Source organism: Glycine soja, chromosome 3 (assembly GCF_004193775.1).
Source record: "Glycine soja cultivar W05 chromosome 3, ASM419377v2, whole genome shotgun sequence".
Classification (NCBI taxonomy): domain Eukaryota; kingdom Viridiplantae; phylum Streptophyta; class Magnoliopsida; order Fabales; family Fabaceae; genus Glycine; species Glycine soja.
Window position 1 is genome coordinate 28,900,844 of NC_041004.1, and position 17,158 is coordinate 28,918,001.

Here is a 17,158-nt window from a genome sequence, read left to right on the forward strand (position 1 = left end):
GATGCCGCCAACAACTTTGCCAAAGGCCACAACACCGATTCCTCCCTCTCACATTCTCACTCAATTTCATTTTCTCTTACCTATTTTTTCAATTTCTTACCTAATTTTGATTTTCCCCAATTTCAGTTAGCAAAGAGATCGTAGATCCACGCTTGGATCACGTTCGAAAACTCAAAGACAACAGTGCTAGTCTCTAAGGCTTCCTCGTCTTCAATGTTGTTGACCATGGCATCAGTTTCGGTCTCAAATCTCTCTTATTAGAATGTCTCTTTGTCCACCCTGGTTAAACCCTAAACTCAAAGTTGCATTGCAGGAGCAGGAGAGAAAGAAAGAAGAAGAGATATGTTTGGGAGGGGAACGATGTGGTTAGTGTTAGGGCGCAAAAAGGAAGCATGTGGCGGAATTCACAAGCCAAGAGGAATGCCTTTCTCTTACTTTTATTCTTCAACACCTTTCAAATTCTTAACCCCTCCCATCTCCACCCATTGCTTTCATGTTTTTCGATCCCAACTAATCTCCAGGGTTACCTTACTATCTGATCTAGGCACTCTTCAATTTTCAATTTTTATCCCTTTTAAACTTGTATGATCTTATGAGGCCATGATATGGTCCTTTACTTTTTATATATTCACAACTACTCCCTGCCATTTTCTTGTTCTTTTTGAATCCTTCCTTGTCTTGGGGGATGCTATTATGCGAGTGTGAATGTTTAGTTAGTTATGAGGAAATGATGCTTTTATTTAGGGTCATTATGTTCATGTGCCATAAATGAGGAACTTTTCTAAGATGATTTCTGCTTAACAAAAGAAGGGATTGAAGCTACTAGTGAGTGGGGGTTCTCATGCTTAGAAATTGGTTGGAATATGGCTCTTTGGCAACGACACAGGTGTTCTGTGACACCCTCTACCCCTCACATATATACTAATAAGGAATAAAAAAATTCAAATATTAATTAAAAGTATTTTTAAAACATTTTTTTTAAACAAGTCTTTCAAAGGGGAAAAAGGCTCACATTCATTTTCTTCTACATCATATTCAAACTTGTCCAAATAAATAATAAAGTATTCTCGACTCAACAAGGTTGTCTAAGCTTCATACAATTAATATAGAACCTATATCCTAATGTCACATCCTATCAGAGCATTGTGTTCCCGTGTCCTCTAGCATGAGGTTCTTCATAGTCATCCACCTATTCATCTGCTCCCTCGAACACAAGTTCAAGATCATCATAGGATCCAAACACAACAACACAAAGGGAGTGAGTTATCACATTCCTAGCTAATAGAAAAACAAGACAATTAAATATACATATTATATAAATGAGATACCTCTTGCTTAAACATAGCTCACGTAACTTCACCACTTCATCATTCAAAATTCACTTTTCAATTATCAATCACATTACACAAGAATCCCACACTTCGATCAAGATATAATAACACATCAATTAGCAAACATATGCAATAGTTATGCTAAGACTCAATCCTATATGCAATATGGTACCATGTCAGTGAAAAACCACCCTGGGGCGCTTAGGAGTACATAACAAGACACACCACACAATGGGTTTGTCAGGTCACTCTCACTAAGTAAGATCATAGGGAGACCAGTCAGGGTCACGATGTTTTGCGAGAATGCTCCAACCTTATGGGATCAACATAGGCTTAAAGGAGCACTCAAATCCGGTGACCCCTAAGGCCTACACTCCGAAGAGTCCGTCAGGGCCTCTCCCTCCTGATTCAGGTCCAACCCCTAAAATAATTTTTTTTACATGCAGACACTGCTCATGAATTATACAATACCCACGACCTTACACTCGTGTTTTAAACACGTTCAACACAATTGCGCTACGATTTAACACTGGTTCCTAAATAGGAAGCCTACATTTTCTCTTTAACACTGAGCATCAACGCTTTTCTCAATATAACACTGGTCGGGTTATTGTACAATTCATAGCTTACAACACAAGTAATTTCACATCAAGTGTTAACTACACACTTATCCACAACTATAACTCATTCACAATTTCACATCTCATAGTATCACAATTCACCATCACATGTTTACACGTATCTCACAAATTAACACATGTTGAACTTTACACTTATACTCAATCTCAATAACAATATTATAATCTCAAAGCAACATGTTCTTCTACAATTCATCACATACTCACAATTTGAATCATCATTTCATATCCTCAATATAACAATTTATATAAAAGACTATCACAACATTAGGACTAAAACCCCTTAAATAATATTACACAATTATATCAAAATCATAGGTCGAAATATACAAATATCAAGAGCACAATTTATCAAGAAATTTTCATTAGGACATCAATATTTTATTTATAATCATAAAGGAAAAATTGCAATTTAATAAACATCTCAAAATAAAACCTCAATTTAATCTTCTAAGGATCCCTACACATGTTCTCACTAATCCCCAACTGTGAATAACTCATCCCTTACCTATGAGCGGACTCACGTGTCTTCAGCCAGCGATAGCAACATCTCTAGCGGTTCCCTGAAATTCTTTCACTTATTCATCCGACTGCTCCGATAGAATTCCCAAACGTCAGAGAGACGGAGAAGAGATTGAAATCTTCACTTGTACTGTCTTCATGCGATTCCTTTTTCTCCCTCCACCACAATTATCTCGCAAATCCCAACGGTGGAAGCGTGCGGAATTGAATTTCGAACACAATATCCAAATTGCATGAAAATCCAACGGTTAACGTAACCGGGATCGTAGTTTTAACGAGACAATTTTGGATTTCTGCGGGAAATTAAAATGCTACAATGCGAAGGGTTTTCCTCTAAGCTCAGATATAATTTTGAAATTCCCAACGGTGAGAATGTTTGGTATTGGGTTTTGAACATGATACTCAAATTTCAGGACGATCCAACGGTGAATGATTTTGAGATCGTCGTTTTTCTGAGACAGGTTTTGTGGGCTGCGGGAAAAAGAAAGGGTTTTGAGAGTAAAAGGGGAAAAACGAAAATAAGGCCAAAAAGGAGGCAGCTGACTTAACATAACTATTTATACCTAGGATACTCAGTCTATTATTTGCTCTATATTTATTTATTTATTTATTTTTTACTAAAAAGCTTTTTAAATTTATTTACGAAATATTAGGATGTTACATGTTCAACATGGTGGTGCTCAGGGGTTTAACAAGACTCTCCTGATCTAGTCTTTTAATGACTATTTGGAAATTCATCGATACTCTTCCTCTTTTATCAAATGAAGAATGGTTGCAAAAGTTTGACAAAAATAAGCAATCACCCGAGTACACGCGGTAAATTGCAAACATTTTCTATAGCTTATCACCTTTAAATGCATTTCATGTACACTTTTTATTTTCCATTAACTTATGAAATGCATCAAGGGACTCATTTTTTTTATGAGAGAAAAAGATACAAATTCCTAAACACATGTAAATAAGTCCTCTTGAACTTGACTAACTAATTGCTAATGTTAAAATGAAACGATGGAACTTAGATAATTAAAAATAAAGGAATGGTGGAGAATAATTGATCGAATAGATCAATTTTTAAAATTAGCCTTCTATAACTTTTCCAATGGACAAGCTTGTTTTATCTTTCAAGTTCTAATTACAATATACATTTTTTTAATATTTGTTACGTGAAAAACAAGGGATTAATTAACAAGAAGTGATTCGACACTTGACACTCATTCTGAAAGAGCTTATTAGTTCTTATGAATGTTATGATGATAATTATTTTTGCCCTTGTTGCAGTGTTAACAAAGGCATGAAGATTGAAGAATTCAAATTCATATATTGGATGAAATATGCACATTGTATGTGGGGAAGGGCACTAGGAGTTATGTTTTCTTTGCCATATTCATATTTTCTTCATACGGGGTATATTACCTTGAGATTGGGATTGAGACTCTTTGCTTTGTTTGCCCTAGCTAAGTGTTGGGCAGGGTCTCATCGGTTAATGGATGGTCAAAAGTGGTTTAGAGGTTGGAACATAAATAAAATAAATTTCTCTTTTTATTTGAAGTTAAATTGACTTGCCCTGACAGATTCTAATAACATTTTCTGTCTTTAGTTGTTTCATGATTAACATTTGGTCTAAACTGTAGGTATCCCTTAGGGGAAACAATTTTGTTCGAGTTAGAGGACTTAGCATTCGCAATGTGAAAGTGATATGACTAACATTCTCAGTGAATATATTTAACCATTGAAGGAAATATTGTATTTGGATTGTCTTAGGCTTATAGTCATTTATGTATTTGATTCTAATATTTTTTGTCAGTATAATTTTCCTCTTTTATGATTTTGACCCCTATACTTTTAAAGTTTGGTTTTTAGTGTCATAACATTATTTATTTATTGCCATATATACTATTGAATTGGTTTCCTATACAATTAAAACTTGCTATAATATGACTATAGACCTTTCTGTAAAACAAAATAAACAAAAATAAACAACATCAGTTTCTAGGAAACCGTCTTAGAAATGACACATTCTAAGATTATTTTTTTTTGGAAAAAAACCTTCCTAAGAAGATTTTCTAAAAAATCATCTTTAAATCTTCAAATTTTTAACAATTTTAAAATAAAAAATAATATATTCAAATACAGTTTCTTAGAAAATCAATGTAGAAACTGAGATTTTAAGACGGTTTAAAAACCATTGTAAAAAATGTTGACTTTTCACAATGGAAAATTCAAAGACGATTCATAGCCGTCATGGAAAGCATAAAACAACCGTCTTTGAATACCTTTTTGTGGTAGTGCAATATTAACTTAAAAAATTAAGAATTAATTCCACATGATAAAATATTTAAAACATTATATATTATGTATTCTTTAATATTTTTCAACGATAGTTTTAGAAAATAAAATAAATATTTAATTGCATTAATTTATCTTTTAAAAAATTATTCAATGTAATGAAAACTAAAAAAATAAAAATATATATTTTTAATTCTTTAATATAAATATTTTAAAACAAATTAAGAGCACACGATAAATAATTTTAAAAAAACAAACTAAAATAATTAGAAGGGTAAAATATGCAAACATTAAATATGAAGTATAAACATGCTCAATAAGTTATTGCAAACATCTTCTATTGAGATTTTTTTTTAGAAAAATCATTTGCAACTATGGAGTCAACAAACTCCCTAATTCATCCAATTCTTATATTTCTTTTGGTGTGCAAATAAATAATTCTCCCTTAGACTTAATTAGTATAGCAATAGTGAATGTACTTTATCTAATTTAGTTTATATAAATAAGGTGTTCTTCCATAATAATAACAATAATAAATCATGGTAAATTAAATTATTATGCATTAATTCTTTTGTCCCACAATATATATAATTAAACTAGGGTTTTCATGCAAACAAAAGTAACCATTTTACATAGGAACATGAAACCGAAAAGGGTCAAGTTTCAATAAGTTATTTATTTGCAAAACATCATATGTAATTTGCATCAAGTTAAAACGACTGCTCCAATCCTATCATATAAAGCTCTTTTGAAGCCTCAGTTCATTTACGCCAAATCATCCAAAATGGATTCTATGGTAGCAAAGTCTTCTTCCTGTTGAAGCAAGAAAAAAGAAGGAATAGAAATCAATAAATAAACAAAAAAATATGTGTCCTAACATGTTTGTAAGTAAAAGAGTAAACTAAGTTATGGTTCAAAGCTAATAAAAAGGAGTTATTTCACATGTTATTGTAGGTCAAATACATTTGTAAATAATACAATGTTATAAAGTTACTTTATATGTAAATCATATTTTTTAAATTTACATTTTTATGTCTACCAACTTATTCAAATATTACATTGAGTATGAAATTTATGTTAAATTGGATATGACTACTATGCAACATAATTTTTAAATTAGCAACTCTTAAGGTTTCATCATCTCCTTCTAATCTTTTTCATGTGTTTAAATTGAAGGGTTAACCTAAAGAGGTAGAAGAGAACTACCTTTTCATAGAGAAGTAATCAAGATGAAAAAAAAAGTCACATAAATAAATCTTTCAAAATGAATATAAAAAGTTGAAATTTTACATACCAAACTTGTCTCATTAAGGAGTGGGTCAAATAGCGGAACGTAATCATGACTTTGGTTCAAATTAGCATGGCTATCTGAATTGACTGGTTCTTCATGCTAATAGAAAAAAAAACATCAAATTTATGTGAAAAAGAAAAAACTATATATATATATATATATATCACTTAAGTTAAAGTTAGTTAGAGAATCTCGCTAATGCTTAATGAATGAATTACTTTAGGAGTTGTACCAATATACCTTCACACTTTTTATTATTGATTAAATTTACTAATAATGGGTGATCCTTTCAATAAATTTTAGTCGACAAAAATAAATGTGGTATCAAATATGTTGCTAACATTTTTCATTAAACTATTAGAAATTATAAAGAAATACAAACAATAAAATACAAATCATGGGGGACCAAACCAATAAAGACTACCTATAGGTAGGAAGACCTAAATTATTACCCCATGATTTCTTGTTATCTTTTCTTCTTTTTTTGGTAATATATATATATATATATATATATATATATATATATGCAAAATAAAAACAAAATACTAAATCTCAAGAACAATAAAATATCTCAATCAATTAGGAAAGAAAATTATGTGTACTTGCTCATAATAAAAGGTAAACTTTATTGTGATCATAAAAAATATTGTTATATATCTTTTTTATAAGGAGAAAATATTTACATACATTTGGTTCTTTTAAAAGCTAATGGAAATAAACAAACTCTCATGTACCCAAAAGAATTATATTAACCCCCAATTGCTTGTCAAATAACATTAAAATTGGGCTAAGTAAACAATATTTGGATTGTTCTATTGCTAAAAATTATCACCAATGATTGAATTTATGTAATAATATTTTGACAATCAAATCAATGTTTTAAAAATCTTTCACTAAACCTATGTGTTCATGCTCTTACCAAAGAACAACTAGTATGTTAATTAATTATTGAAAATCTCATTATATACATATAAAAATATATATATTACCATTAGTGTAAATCACTATTTTGTTTAAATGATAACTTTTCTTAAATATAGGGAAGCAGAAAAGGTAAATAGTTTGAAATTTTTCCTTTCATGGTAAAAAACACTTACATAATTATTCTTTGATGTGTTGATACCAATAATAAGCAATCCAAGTTAAAAGAAATAAATTTGGAACTCAAATCTTATAGTCCTATTATTTCCACACTCATGAGAAGACTGTGAATCACAATTCATATCGACATTTGAATGAGAAATTTGATGGCATCTGTTAAATTTTAAGGGTTTTGATATTGTTATTGAGAAACTCTTTTCCTCCTTCCTCTTTCTTTATTTTTCTTTATTAGTGTGTTTATTTTCATCTAACTATTGACATAAAAAATCAATCATACTCAAATTATTAAATTTCTCAAAGTATACTACATCAACTCTCCATTTGAATTACTAAAACTAAACATATAGGGAAGACAAAACTATCATAACAACTAGAGAAGTTATTTTACATACCTGCATGTGGAAGTTGTTAAGAATGTCTTCCATTGAGAAAGGATCATCAATTTCTTTGAAATGGAACCCATCAAATGTTCCTTGAGAAGCAAAATTATTGTCCATAGTTGCAAAAGTTTGATGATATCCTTGATTATAAATCTGGTGGTGTTGCCGGGGTTGAAATAAGTTTCCTCCCATAATATTTTCAACATTGTTAATGTCTTCCATTGATGTTGGCAAAGTTTGATCTCTGCTATAAACCTCACCAACAATAGACCCTAAAGAACTTGGTTCCAACAACCCTACAACATTGGAACTTGATGCTTGGCCTGATCTAAGTATTTCAGAAGGGCTACATAGGAGATTTTGTGATGGCTCATTGCATTGCACTAAATTTGAAGAACTTAATGCATCATTAGCATTAGCATTTAGTTTGTTATTGTTGTACTTGTCAAGGTTACTCAACAAAATGGATAGTTTGGATTTTAAGTGAGATATATATATTTCATCGGACTCTAAATGTCTCAAACTTTTACGTTTACTATGCTTTATTGTTTTTTCCAAATAATGTCTAATGTGGTTAAACACTAGTGACCAGTGTATTGATGCCTTCTTAGTAAAAGAGATATCATTGTCTTCATTTGCTTTCTTTATTATCGCAACAAATATTCTTTCAACCTGCCTTAAATAATGCTTATATTTCTGCAAAATTCATATAATAATGCTACAATTACTCACAATATTGAATACAAAATGAACATAAGATAACATATAAGATAACAACAATAGTTAATAATGAATTCTTCAATTCATGTTCTTTTTATATTGCAAAATATTATAATGAACCTGGCTTGTAATAATTTTCTAACCAATATGTATGAAATTGCAGTATTTTGACCATGAACTTAATTATAAAAAAATACATCATGTGAAAAGTATTAACAAAAGAATGTATATGTTATTAATTTTCTTGAATAATGCATATAATTTATATGTTATTGGTACATATTTAAGTTAACAAAAAATTAATAATGTTTAAATTTTCAGACTTACATGGAAAATCTGGAAATCCTAAATTAGATAATTGATATGCAATGTACATGTTATGTAAAATGTTGAAATTGTCAAACATCTCATTAGTTAATTATATTTTTTTGCGATCAAAGTAGTATTATTTTGAATAATTTTCCAATTCATTTAAGCAAGGAAAACTTATATTTTGAATATAATGTTAAGAATACAAAATGATTACTTAATACCAATTGAATTTGGGTGTATGTGTTTATGTAAGTAAATTTAAATTTCTCATTTGAGATAAAAAATTATTAACAAAAAATAAGCATTTTGAAGTCTATGATGCATTGCATGGAATTGTGCAATTTTATAAGACAAGTTTAGTCAAAGCCAAAAAATCTCCTTCATTGAACATGTGTTGAGGTAAAAGAATCCACAAACAAACACTTAGTAGTTGCCATGAAAGTAACAAACCTGCAGATGACTTGCCACATTTCTCCTTTTTAACCCTTCAACATTCATGACTTGAACAATTTTTGTTGGAATTACATCTAATTGAAACAAAAATTGAGACTAAAGTAAGTAATTAATCAATTTATAAGAGTTACATATATATATATATATATATATATATATATATATATATATATATATAATGCACAAGAATAAGTCATTATAGCTAACATTCAAATTCATGAAACAAGATTTAGAGAACAATTTATGACTCTAATTTTGACAGGGTCAAAGTTTTTGGAGTGTGTAATAGCCACATGAAGACAATTGTGGCTTCATTAGTCGCATTTGTTACTAATTTCTCACAATACCATGAAATGTGATAAAGGAAAATAAAACCTTGCATTGCAATGAAGTAAAAAAAATAATAGAAAACAAAAAACTACAAAACATACTCTTTGGGCCAAGAATATTAATGGCTTCCTCAAATCGATATCGAAGGTCTTTTGTCCAAACAAATTTGGTATTCTTAGAGGTAGTAGGTTCATCCTCGTTCACAGTATTCATCGATAAATGTTCCTTGCCATCATTGTTTTTCTCATCCCTATTATCTTCTTTTGAAAATGATGCACAACACAATTCTTTGTGATCTTCAATGATATCTCCAACTACTTTTGTCATAGTTGGCATCTTACCTTTCATTACAACTACTGCAAATTGCCAAATACCTATGAAATCTTCTGCTTTTATTGGTTTAAAGATATAGCGCATTACACCAGACATTAAAGCTTTTTCTTGGGTTTCTTCACTTTTGTCAACTGAAATCACTGGATGAGTAAGATATTGTTAATAGAAAATATCTACATAAATTATTTATGTTTCAAACTATTAACAAAACTAGAGTTGAAAAAAATGACTCAACATATGAGCAAAGACTCTCCTCAAAATAGTTTTTCATATGCATAAATTTCAAAATTCAACCCAAGACTGCATACTTGAGATAGAGGTCCCTTCTACAAAGAGCAACATGTTAAGTAGTTGAAATTTTGATTTATTTTGAACAAAGTAATATTCAAATGATATAATTTTGGTTTCGATACAAGCTAGAGAAATATAAAGAGGGTTGAAAACATATAAAATTAAAAGTCATATCTTTTTTTTTTTCAAACCTTTATATATATAACAATATTACTAGTTACTGGATAACATTAAAAGTCAAATATTTTAGAATGCATCTTACTTATGACTGGTATTGCAAATTCTTCATCGATGATTTGTTTTAGTTTGAATCCATCAAGATCTGACATATGAACTTCCATTATAATGAGATGAAAATGTCCTTGATTTTTATGAAGTTGGTCCAAAGCAAGTAAGGAATTTGTGGTACCTACAGCTGAAATACCAAGTATTAAGTAAGGATAATTATAAACATACATTCTCTCTTTTTTAGTGAGAATAATAATTAATTTTTATGAATAGTTATATCCATACACACATTTCTCTATGATTTCATTTTTTACCTTTTTGTTCTTCTTAGATCATCCTATCTCTTTTTTAAAAAAAGTTCACCCTATCTTTTCAATCACATTTCTCTCTCTCTCTCTCTCTCTCTCTCTCTCTCTCTCTCTCTCTATATATATATATATATATATATATATATATATATATATATATATATATATATATATATATATATATATATATATATATATATATATATATATATATATATATATGATTTTCTTTTTCTTCTTATCTCTTTCTTCCACCCCAATCACTTTAAAATGGGGTGGACATCTACCATTTTCATTAATTAATTATTTTGCAAAAATATAGGTATATATATTTTCCATTACATTGGATCCACTAGATAGTTAATTTGTTGCAATATCAGATGAAATAATTTGCCCAAATACTGAGAAAGAAGAAATTGCATATGGAGGAAAAACCTTGCACATAAGCATCCTTGATCTTAATTTTAAAGTCGAAGGACAATATCAATGGATTCATTATTCAAGATTAATCACAATTCTATACACAATCTGAGTCTAGAAACTTAATTTCATTTTAATTTGGGTAAATTCTTGCCTACAAAAAATAAGTTGAGTGAACTCTTTCTAATTGCAATTACCTGATGTATTGGTTAGACAATATGTCTACACCTTGTGTTAATCTTGTGGTATTATGTTTATAATAAATTTTTATCTTTTGTTGTTTCAAAAACAAAATTCTTAAGCTCCAAATAGATCACTCTAATCCAAATTTGGAATCAAAGTGTAATTTTCATCAATGAAATATAAATTTTTCATTTATAATTCTTTAATAAATCTTATCTGTTAATTCATTTGTAGTAGCATAGCCGAAGCAAAAAACAAATGTATTTAGAGAGAAAGTAATCAACACAAGTGTTTTCCTATCTTGTTTAGGAGATCACCAAACTCTTATTTGAAATAGGAAAAACAAAATATTCAATGAAGTAACTAGAAAATAACTTATGTCAAAATAAAATTAAAATAAAAATTGCAATTCAATTAATAAAAAATCTTGTTTCTGAAACAAACTGTGATGTTAATTGTTCAATACTTTTACAAATCTTTTACTTAAGATAAATATATAAAGTACCTTCCATATATATTAAACTTAAGATGAATGTATAAAGTACAAAAAAAAAAAGGCAACACTTAAATATATGGTACCTTTGTAATTCAAGGTTGTTAGTATTTCCATTGTTGTGTGCAGTGCAATAGCATCTTCATCAATAACCATAACATTCACATTGAAGGGAGACTTATTAATTTTTGAAGGATTGCACATAGTCACCTCACCACCTGTTTTCTAAAATTTTGGTTGAATGAAAGAAAAGTTAATGAAAGAGCTTTTATATATGAATTTCTTTCATTCTCTTTATGGGAAAAAAAATCTTTTTTCAATGAATACAATTAATGTAGTGTCAATTAAAAAAAGTTAAAGAAAGGTAAAGTAGTCATACTTTACGCTCATGCCCACCGAATACTAAATTTCATCAATGCAAGATAATATTTTTGACTGATAATTGCATTAAATATAGCTTTTCATATATTAAATATTATTATATAACTATTCTTTAAAACAAATATTAACTATTGCCCTGGAAGCATCTATTGAGGGAGGGAAAAGAAATTGAAAAAGACTATTTATTATTTAAGTAATTGGAAGCATTTATTAAGGTTATTAAATATTTGTTATTCAATACAGTTTGGACACTTGCTACCTAGATTATTTTATTTCTCTATTTATTTTAAAGAAACTGTGTTTATTTTATTTATACCTATTAAAAATTTCAAGCAACATTAACTCTTTTACTCAAAACAACACTAATTCTACCTATTTTTAAAATATTTTTCATACTAATAAAAATGAGAGATAACTAATTATGAGTATCATATTAAAAAGTTAAAAATAATTTAAATATATAAGAAAATGCTAATTACATATGTATTTTGTATGCTATATATCTTTCAAGATAGATAAATAAAAAGAAACGGTTAAATGAGATTTTAGTTCATTTGGTTGAGTAAAATGTGTGAATTATTATTAATTGGTACATGACTTCTATTCTTAACTATAAAAAATAAAATGAAATGGATGAATAATAAATACCTTATAATTTTTTAAAATTAAACTTAAAAATTGATGATAGCATTTAATACCATTTATTATTTTTCCCAGTTCCTCAATTTTAATTGTCATTTGAAAACTAAATTTGTTTCTATTAGGGTAAATACCATTTTCATCCTTGAATCAGTTAGACGATGATAGATTGATAGTTAAGTCCCTAAAAGATGAAAATTTTTAAAAAATTCCTTGAATTTATAAAAAATACGACAAATTAGTCATATTATTAGTTTTCTCCATTAGCACAAATGGTTATACCTAGGTGGCACTCTTGGTGATGGTGTGATAATTGATGATTGCCGCATGTTATCCACATGGTTGCCATGTGTGATTTACATGACTTCCATGTGTCAAAATATTGACTTTTTATTTGGTCTTTTAACTTAGTATCTTATTGTCATTTTAGTCCCTAAATTTAACCACTTATTGACATTTTAGTTCTTGAACTTAACATATACTGTCATTTTGGTCCCTGAAAACACTTTTAAATTAAGTCTCATGTTGCATGAAATTATTAGCACAAACATTACCATATTTCCTCACATATGTTCTTTTTGCAATTTTGTCATTTTAAACTATACTATAATATGAAACTAATTTATGAGTGTTAAATCTAGGACATTAGACCCAAAATATGAGTTCTTATCTTATATGAGTGCTAATTTATGAGTGCTAACAAGATTCTACAAGGTTCTAAACCAAATATTCTATCCAGATCAAGTTATTATCTTATATATTATTAACATGTGTAGAATATTATATTATTTAACTAATCTATTTTGTAGTTTTCAGGGGCGAAAATAAAGTATATGTTAAGACATTATAAAAATAAAAGTGTTAGAACCATGTTCTTGTTTAGTAGTTTTCACATGTTGTTCAATGACATAGACATTACATGTTACATATTATAAGTTAAAAATATACGACCTACAAATTAAATTGAATATAAAATATAGTTCACCCATTATATTCTCAATGGAAAAAAATAGTTATCGTCTATCATGTTGGAGTATACAATGTATACGACCTACAAAATTGATTATGATGAAATATAGTTCACTCATTATATTAGTTATATTGTAGTATAGAAAATAAAAGAAAATAATAAAAGGTGAAAAACAAAAAATATCTAATTCCATCTTAAATTTTCGTTAAATAAAATGATCCATGTTCTCTTTGTTTTTAATTTTCTCCTAAATTAAATAAATATACTGACTTTTAAAATAAATTATTTGTTAGTATCTATATATTTGCTCAAATACACGTTTTTTATTTGATTTTATTGAAAAACTAAATTATTTTAGGCTTAATTGAAAAAATAGTCCCCTTATTTATCCCAACTCACTAAATTGGTCCCCTCTCATTTGATTAACTAATTTAGTCTCCCATTTTTTTGTCCAATTCGGTTATTTGAGTTCTCAATCCCAAAATTAGACATTGACGGTTAATAGGTAACATTAACTGCTACGTGTGTCATAATTCTATTGGACATTAAAATGGTGTATGAAAATTAATGTCCAGTAGGATTATGACACGTGACTGTCAACGTTATCCATAAACAGTTAACGTCCAATTTTTGTTGGATCAAGTGGTCTCAGAATAATTAAGAGGGGGGTGAATTAATTATTAATGTACCTTGACTAATTAAAACTTATCCTTCTTAATGCTACTAGATTCAATTAGACTTTTACTACCAAGTTAAGAAAGTAAAGAGCAGTAATTGAAACTTAACAAAAAGTAAAAATGATAATTAAAAGTGCACAGCGGAAATTAAAGAGTATAGGGAAGAAGAAGACAAACACAAGAATTTTATTCAAAACTTGTCATTGGTAATCGATTACCATAACCATGTAATCGATTACACAAAGCATTTTATAAAAAGATGTGACTCTTCACAATTGAATTTGAATTTCAACGTTCAGATACACTGGTAATCGATTACCAATATATATATTGTAATCGATTACACCATTTAGAAATCATTTGGAACATTGCAAATTCAGTTAAAACTTTTTGAAATCAAATTTTATCACTGGTAATCGATTACAGGAAACAGGTAATCAATTACCAGAGAGTAAATACTCTGGTAACTTAGAAAAATTTGAGAAAACTCTTTTTGTAAAACAAAATTGTGCTATGTTTGGTTTTGGAAAAATCTTTTTCAATACTTCCCTTGTGAAGTCTTGACTTGTTGCTTCTTGGTTTCTTCTCTTGAATCTTAAATTTATCTTCTCTTGAATCTTGATTCTTCTTGATGTCTTTTCTTTAATCTTGAAATTAATCTTGATCTTGAACTTGTTGACTCAATCTTGACATCATTCTTTTGGGATTTTTGTCATCATCAAAACTACTTGAATCATACTTGATTCATCATCATGAAGCTTGCTTCTACAATTTTGAGATTGGGGACTCAAATGACCAGATTGAAAAAAAACGAGGGACTCAATTGGTGAACTAAATTGGAGGGGGGCTGATTTAGTGAGTTGGAATAAATAAGGGGACTATTTTTGTAATTAAACCTTTAATTTTCATATGTTTATTTATTCTCAATTTAGTTATATTGTTAATTTTCAGTGTTATGATGTTATTTGCCAAAAAATTAACTTAATAAAATATAATAAATAAATTAATAGTGATTACAAATAAAATAAAATATTTTTTATTTTTATACTTGATAATTATTTTTCATTTAATTTTCATCATCATAAATCATTGTTATCACTATAAACAATGTCATTTATTATCATTACGCTAATAATTTATATTTAGTATAACATTTAATTAAAAATTCAAAAGTGCTTTCAGTGATTAAAATGACAATATGTGTTAAGTCCATAGACCAAAATGATTAAATTCAGAAACTAAAATGATTACAAGTCTCTAAGTTCAAAGACTATATTAAAAAGTCAACTTTTTGAAACATAGTAAGTCAGGTAGATAACACGTGGCAACATGTATATGACACATGATAACCTTCTATTGTTATGTCATCACAAGTCAATGGAATTCTAAAGCTAAACCTAATTTGTCACACTTTTTGCAAATTTAGAGATAAAATTTAAATTTTTCATCTTTTAGAGACTTGATTGTGAATGTCAAACAAATTCAAAAATGAAAATAAATATTTACCCTATTATTAGTTATTAATCATTTCAAGAATTTGAGATAATATTAATAAATATTTGACCAATTATATTTATATTTTTAAATAGTTCTTAGATTATTTTATACATTTATCATAAATGATAGAAAAAGATTAATAGTGGGAATTAATTAACAGTTTATTATGTTTTTAGTTACTAAATGTTTTGGATTTTTTTAGTTTCTAAATTTTTTATTTTTATTTTTAATTCATAATTTTTTTCCTGATCTCACTTTTAGTTCTTTTAAAGGACTAAAACTAATGATAAAAAAATTAACTAAAAGTAAGGAAAAAAAATATGTTAAAGGACTAAAAGAAGATAAAAAGAGTTAAAATATTAAAAACAAATAGAAAATATTAGGGACTAAAATAAAAATTTCTTATTTAAGAAATAAAAAGATAATAAATCATTAATTAATAATATCAACACATAAATAGAAGGAATAATTAATGACACGTTAGAAGGATGATAAAAAATTTCAAACAAATTAATAAAATATCCATCATATTGCTTAATATGTATATTATTACCAAAATGGTCAATCAAAACGAAATGAACAAGCAATTTTTAAATTTTTTAAAGTGAACTTATCTAAAAATGGTGCTATTCAAATGATGTCATTCAAGCATTTAGTTTTTTATCCTTCTTTATATATAACTAGTTTGTAACCTGTGCGTACGCACGGATTGTTCGATTTTTTTATCCAGCAAGTATTGTAATTTTTTTATTGCATGGTTTCATTGCTCATCTTTCTTGTAAGGTATTCACCACTTGAGCCATAGAAGATGTTTTTTTGACCAATAGGTACATAAACACATATTACATTTTGTCCCTGTTGGTTGAGAATAGTATATGATGGTCTGTACTCAACATAGTGAACAATTATGGCTATGCAAGAGATATCTTCTATTGCATGATAATAATAATAATAATAATAATAATAATAATAATAATAATAATAATAATAATATTAATATTAATATTAATAACAATAATAATAATAATAATAATAATTAGAAATGAAGGACATAGATATATGATATGCACATAACAAAGGAAACTAACAACATATCAACCTCAATAGGAAAGAAGAAATTTTGACTATAATTTGTTGTCACTCATAAATATAAAGGGAAATAATTAAAATACATTGAACAAACATGAGCAGTTGATTAATCATCATCCTACATAATTTGTCATCAAATAAAATAGAACACAACCCAGTGTTTTGTATTGAAAAATAAAAAATCAAACACATAAAATTAATAAACTATATAGCAAAATTTATAGTGTTGGAAATGGAATCTATACTACTACAAAATTGGCATTCTACATCAGTTAAAATGGTGTT

At 27.9% G+C, this 17,158-nt stretch overlaps 2 protein-coding genes and 1 pseudogene across 2 annotated transcripts; 1 reads left to right on the forward strand and 2 right to left on the reverse strand.

Annotated features, from left to right (window-relative positions):
* The first annotated feature begins 342 nt into the window (after positions 1-342).
* Positions 343-4,191, forward strand: LOC114405098 (annotated as a pseudogene).
* Positions 4,192-5,360: 1,169 nt separating this feature from the next.
* On the reverse strand, positions 5,361-8,243 carry LOC114405452. Its single transcript, XM_028367975.1, has 3 exons — positions 7,562-8,243; positions 6,072-6,167; positions 5,361-5,590 (listed from the first exon to the last, which is right to left on the reverse strand). Exons 1-3 carry the CDS (start codon positions 7,769-7,771, stop codon positions 5,543-5,545), a joined length of 354 nt encoding a protein of 117 aa, XP_028223776.1. The 5' UTR covers positions 7,772-8,243; the 3' UTR covers positions 5,361-5,542.
* A 687-nt stretch (positions 8,244-8,930) lies between these two features.
* LOC114405453 (two-component response regulator ARR14-like) lies at positions 8,931-9,831 on the reverse strand. Its single transcript, XM_028367976.1, has 2 exons — positions 9,466-9,831; positions 8,931-9,108 (listed from the first exon to the last, which is right to left on the reverse strand). The coding sequence occupies exons 1-2, from the start codon at positions 9,791-9,793 to the stop codon at positions 9,005-9,007; spliced, it is 432 nt and encodes a 143-aa protein (XP_028223777.1). The 5' UTR covers positions 9,794-9,831; the 3' UTR covers positions 8,931-9,004.
* Positions 9,832-17,158: the final 7,327 nt, after the last annotated feature.